Source organism: Bidens hawaiensis, unplaced genomic scaffold (assembly GCF_021521415.1).
Source record: "Bidens hawaiensis isolate Kalapana, Puna unplaced genomic scaffold, B.hawaiensis_p1.1 tig00023651_1, whole genome shotgun sequence".
NCBI lineage: Eukaryota > Viridiplantae > Streptophyta > Magnoliopsida > Asterales > Asteraceae > Bidens > Bidens hawaiensis.
Window position 1 is genome coordinate 35,632 of NW_027493715.1, and position 5,766 is coordinate 41,397.

General features: G+C 36.7%; 1 protein-coding gene across 1 annotated transcript; it reads left to right on the forward strand.

Moving 5' to 3' along the window:
* The first annotated feature begins 2,748 nt into the window (after positions 1-2,748).
* LOC143567850 (putative late blight resistance protein homolog R1A-3) lies at positions 2,749-5,427 on the forward strand. Its single transcript, XM_077054152.1, has 2 exons — positions 2,749-3,044; positions 3,132-5,427. Exons 1-2 carry the CDS (start codon positions 2,749-2,751, stop codon positions 5,425-5,427), a joined length of 2,592 nt encoding a protein of 863 aa, XP_076910267.1.
* The last annotated feature ends 339 nt before the right edge of the window (positions 5,428-5,766 follow it).

The following is a 5,766-nucleotide window of genomic DNA, read 5'->3' on the forward strand; positions in this document are numbered from 1 at the left end:
AATCTGAAATGGAAGGAACCAGACCCTGATAATATCTGAGATAGAGGGACCATACCCTACAAATATTTGAGATAGTAGAAGTAGGATAGTTTACGGTATACCATAGAAGAAAGAAAGAGAGTATGTAAATACGTAGGTATGTACGTAAGGCATGTGTGAATGAGGAACGGTAAGTGAAGTATGAAATACGCATCTTCGGATGCGTATAAGTATGAACGTGAATGTAATGTATGATTAATTGATTAACTATAACTCACTCAGCATAGCTGACTTTTAGTATGCACGCAGGTGAGTAGGATGGGGCAGGTTGCTTGACGGAGACACGTGACAATAAGATGAAGGTTGGCATCATTATACATAAGATTCACGTGTTATTAATGTTTAATGTTTAAGACTTATTCTATTTTATTTTAAACAAGTACTTATATTATGCAAGAATGGTTGACTTAATATTCCGCAAATTGTTTTAATTAATGCTGATTTCCGAATTATGTGAATGAGTAAATCCAATCCAAGCAAAAGTAGGGCACCCGGGACCGGGGCCTTACACTTTAAATCCCTAACCTACCTTGAAAAGCTTAAATTAACTATCCGCAGAAGAGAGGAATCGACTGTGCATGATCGTCCTAAAGGTGAGCCAAAGTATTACATTACATTCCCAGCAAGGCACTTGCACTACTTAGGTGTGGCCTACCATGGAGTGATATGTCAATCATTCAATCCTTACCGAATCTCCAGGTTCTAAAATTACACTTTCAGGCCTTTGAGGGAAGCTGCTGGAACACAACCGAACAGGAGTTTCCACAGTTAAGATTCTTGAGACTTGAGGGGTTGAATATCGAAGTGTGGGAAGCCTATGGTACACGCTTCCTGTGTCACACACTTAGAAATTTTCAGCTGCTCGGGTCTTAAAGAGACCCGCCCTTAAAATTGGGGACATACCAACACTTGAGCTTATTAAAATCAAGGAGTGCAAGCACCCAACACCAAAACACTTATCACATACTAACTGCAAAATGATTTTCAACAAACACCTAACACCTCAAGAAGAAACAAAGGTGTAACAGCTACAACATACAAGGCCTAAACAGTCTTTATGAACATTGACAGGCCCATCATCAAACCGCACAAAAGGCTTAACTTTTTTGTAACGAAGTAGGCATACTTCGTTAATGAACGACAACCTAAATTTGATAGAAAACCAATCAATGCTATGCCAAAAAATGAGCATCAACCATGTATGCTTCAGTTACTGTGTATGCATATTTAAGGTAACAAGTTAGTTCAAATTGTACGGTTCAGTGAAGACATCGGTTCAGATTTTTTAAGGTTCATTTTCATACACACTCTTACATTTTCATATATTTTTTAAGCTTCATTATATTAATGTAACTGTGTTTTGTTAGGAAAATTGTATGGTTTAGTTAAGACGTTGGTTCAGATTGACGTTGGTTTAGTTATTGTATATAACTTTCAGTTTTAAACACACCTATATTTGTGGCACTTTGAGATTTTTTATATATTTGAAACCTTTTTGTATATTGTTTTACTAGGATAGAGTCCGTGTGATACATGGGTGGTTAAAAAAAATAAAAAACTAAGTCACGGGTTATAACATAACTAAAAGGGTTCGTGTCCCATATTGTGTTTAGAAGAAAATATGATAAAATAGGAAGCTGCTCACATGACATTTACGTGATATCTTATGTAGAAGCCCTAGAATGATGCCATGTGGAAAAATCATCTTGCTTTAATGTTAGATTATACACTTTTGACCCGCAAACTCATAATACCTCTGTAAAAAAAATTCAGCAAATTGATCAAAATGTGGAAACCAGTTATTATTTTTTAGGTAATAACTAACTTGAGATAATTAGATATTGTTAATAATATAATTCTAAGAAAGTCATAATTGGTTTATTTGAGATAATTGATAAATATTAAATATTAATAAATGCATTAATTGTCAAATGATTTAACATAAAAATGTATTAAATTGAGGGAGTGGTAATTATAAAATTAGTTAATTATGTGGAATATGTATAAATGGAAATTGATTAGTTGGTATCCCATGTGGATGACGTATTTGAAGGACATCTGTAACATGTATTGCTTTAATATATTAGTTAGATTTTGGGGTATGTATATTTGTGTATTGTGTATATTGGATTACAATAAAAATGAAGAAAAAGAGAAGGAAAGAAAAATTTTGATAGTTTATTCTACACAAAATAGTTTAGAGGGGTAAAATACTCATTATGCCTCAGATGTCCAACCAAACAACACTTACTGATTCCGCACTTACTGGTTCAGAGTCTCTTAATCATTCAGACCTCTTACCGCTTCAGCAATTAATGATTTAGCACTTGCCAAACAACCCTAAGTAATTATCGATTAAGAAAAGTACACGACATGACATAAATAATTATGATATATGTATCACGTATATTAATCTTCAAAATGTAAATCTGGTATGATTAACACCCATTGACTAGTTTAATGAATGAGTCGTGTTCGCCGACCAAAAGCCATGTTTTCGTATCGTGTGACCCTTATTTTAAACTAAAAACAGTAAATCTATTAATTTAAAGGATTAATGAGAATATTTATCACATAAAAGAAATCTCCAAACTCTACTTCCTTCCATCGGCGTTGACTTAGACAGCCCTGCCTAGAGTACCTATTCATTCAGAGATCTGATCCGGCTGTTTGCTCTTTTCAGATCTATATTATTTTATTTTAGAGAAGATGTCATACGCAGGTATCCAGATGTTCATGGAGAAATTGAATCAACTTATTCACTGCAACGATATTCGCTTCTTTGTCCGTAACACTATAATTAGATCTGAAAGGCCTCAGTTCCAGCTTCTCTATGATGAGCTTGGCTCCATTATTCAAGCCCTTTCTATTCACCAGCACCTCGAAAAGGTCAATGATCTGAAGAAGAGGTTTATAGATGCAGCGGAAAAGGCAGAGTATATCGTCGATCTCTTTCTATCTTCTGCTCGCCTTTGGAAATTCCAAGACACATCAGAAGAGGCGTGGTATCTCGTCCGGAATATATTAAATGTTTCTCTGTCCTGTGCTCACATTCGGGGTGCTCACATTCGGAATACATTTAAGGAATTTAGTCCCTCTCTAAATCTTGATGATGTTAGGAGATCATTCAAGTCTATCCAGGAGGAATTCATGAGTATGAGAATCGATAGCATGAAGATGAATTCATCCGCAAGAACAGATAATAATCAATATGCTCCTGCTAATACTCCCATCACCAGAATCTCACCAGGATCGAATGATGAGATCGTGGTGGGGCTTGATCATGACGTTGAGCTCATAAGAGACAAGCTAGTGGAAGATCGAAAGAAGGTAGATGTTGTCTCTATTGTTGGTATGGGTGGAATAGGCAAGACCACCCTCGCCACCAAGGTATTCAACGATCGTTTTATTATGCATCATTTCCATGTCCGTGTATGGGCCACTGTTTCTCAAACTTATGATAAGCGGGCTGTGTTGGTTCAAGTTTTGGAATCCATCCGTGGTCAGTTAGGTCTTGAAAAGGCTACTAACTCTCAACTTTGTGAAATGGTGCACAAAGGCTTAATGGGTAGGAGATATTTGATTGTAATTGATGATATATGGGACATAGGAGCATGGGATGACTTGAAATTGTTTTTCCCCCATGACAACAATGGAAGTCGAATTCTGCTTACCAGTCGCGTAACTGAAGTTGCTAAGCATGCAAGTTCAGATGGGCTCATTCATCACTTGGGATATTTGAACAAAAAAACAAGCTGGGAGCTGTTGTGTCAGAAGGTGTTCCATGTAAATGAATATCCCGAATGGTCTATTAAACCTGGAATGGAAATTGTAGAAAATTGTCAAGGACTACCACTTGCATTGGTTGTCATTGCAGGAGTTTTGGCAAAAGAAAATTGGAGTGAAAACTTTTGGGTGGAAATTGCTGAGAGGACGGGCTTGTACATTGTTAATGAGGAGAATGGATGCTTGGAAACATTAGGCTTAAGTTACGATCATCTTCCTCTTCACTTGAGAGAGTGCTTTCTTTATCTTGGTGGCTTCCCAGAAGATTACAAGATTAAAGTAGAATGGTTGATATGGTTATGGGTTGCGGAGGGATTCATTCAAGAAGATGGAAATAGAAGCTTGGAGGATATTGCAGAGGGTTACCTAATGGATCTTATTAATAGAAATCTTGTAATTGTAGCATACAGGAAGTCTGATGGAGCTGTCAAAGGTTGTAAAGTGCATGATCTTGTGAGGGAACTATGTTTGAAGAAAGCCAAGGAAGAACAATTCATCCTCCAAACAGAATCCTCTCAATTTTCTAATGCTATTACACCACCGTATAAGCAGGTCCGTATGTTCATAAATAAAGATACCTACGATCCACACTTTATTCATCTGCCCACTCAAGATCTTCGGTCACTTTTGTGCTTTGGTAATTTCAGATCATTTGGATCCAGACTTTCTTATAACTTATGTTCCTTTAAGCTACTTAGGGTGTTAGATCTACAAAAGTGTGGACTGGATGATTTTCCCAGGCACATGGGATTTCTAGTTCATTTAAGGTATCTTGCAATTTGGATATTAAATGAAAAATTCCCATATTCAATATGCCACTTATGGAACCTTCAAACCCTCATTTATATTACTGATTGTGAAACAATGGTTTTACCTTATAAAATATCAGATTTGATAAATCTGAGGCATTTAAGGAGCCAGAAGGGAATGCTCCATTTTTGTCAGCACATGAAACCAATGAATTTGCAAACTATTTCAAATGTGACGTTAAATGATGACTTTCCAAAGTGTTTTCCCTACATTAAGGCACTTAGATGCAATACTTTTTTTGATAAGTGTGACTTCAAATCCTTAACCTACCTTGAAAAGCTCAAATTAACTGTCCACAGAAGAGTGGAATCAACTGCGCATAATAGTCCTAAAGGTGAGCCAAAGAATTACATTACATTCCCAGCAACACTGAAGGCACTTGCACTACTGGGGTGTGGCCTACCGTGGAGTGATATGTCAATCATTCAGTCCTTACTGAATCTCCAGGTTCTAAAACTACACTTTCAGGCCTTTGAGGGAAGCTGCTGGAACACAGCCGAACAGGAGTTTCCACAGTTAAGATTCTTGAGACTTGAGGGGCTGAATATCAAAGTGTGGGAAGCCTATAGTACAAGCTTCCCGTGTCTCAAACAATTGGAAATTTTCCGCTGCTCGGGTCTTAAAGAGATCCCCCTTGAAATTGGGGACATACCGACACTTGAGCTTATTAAAATCAAGGAGTGCAGGCACTCTGTTGATGAATCTATTAGAAGAATTCAAGAAGAGCAACGGGATATTGGAAATTACGACTTAAAGATTGACGTCATCCCATTTGAAGATATTAATTTGTGAAGTTATTGTGCAACAAGTGGAAGGGTGCCCCTTTTTCTTCCTTCAATGCTGAATTGGGTAAAACTTTGCAATAGTTACAAGCTCTAACATTAGCTAGAGTCAACACCCGGGTTTGACCACAATGAAATACTTGACTAGAAATTTCCCGACAATGAAGATGTATTTATTATGCATCCTTTTGTTAATTAATTTATTTTTGCTTCATAACATGTTATTTGTTTTTATGTTTATTCATATTTTATTATTGGAATGTATAGGTATACACAAGTTGGAGGAGTGTATAATCCATTTCTCGTGTAGTTGCTGCTGCCATTCAAACTGGTATCACCCGACAAATGG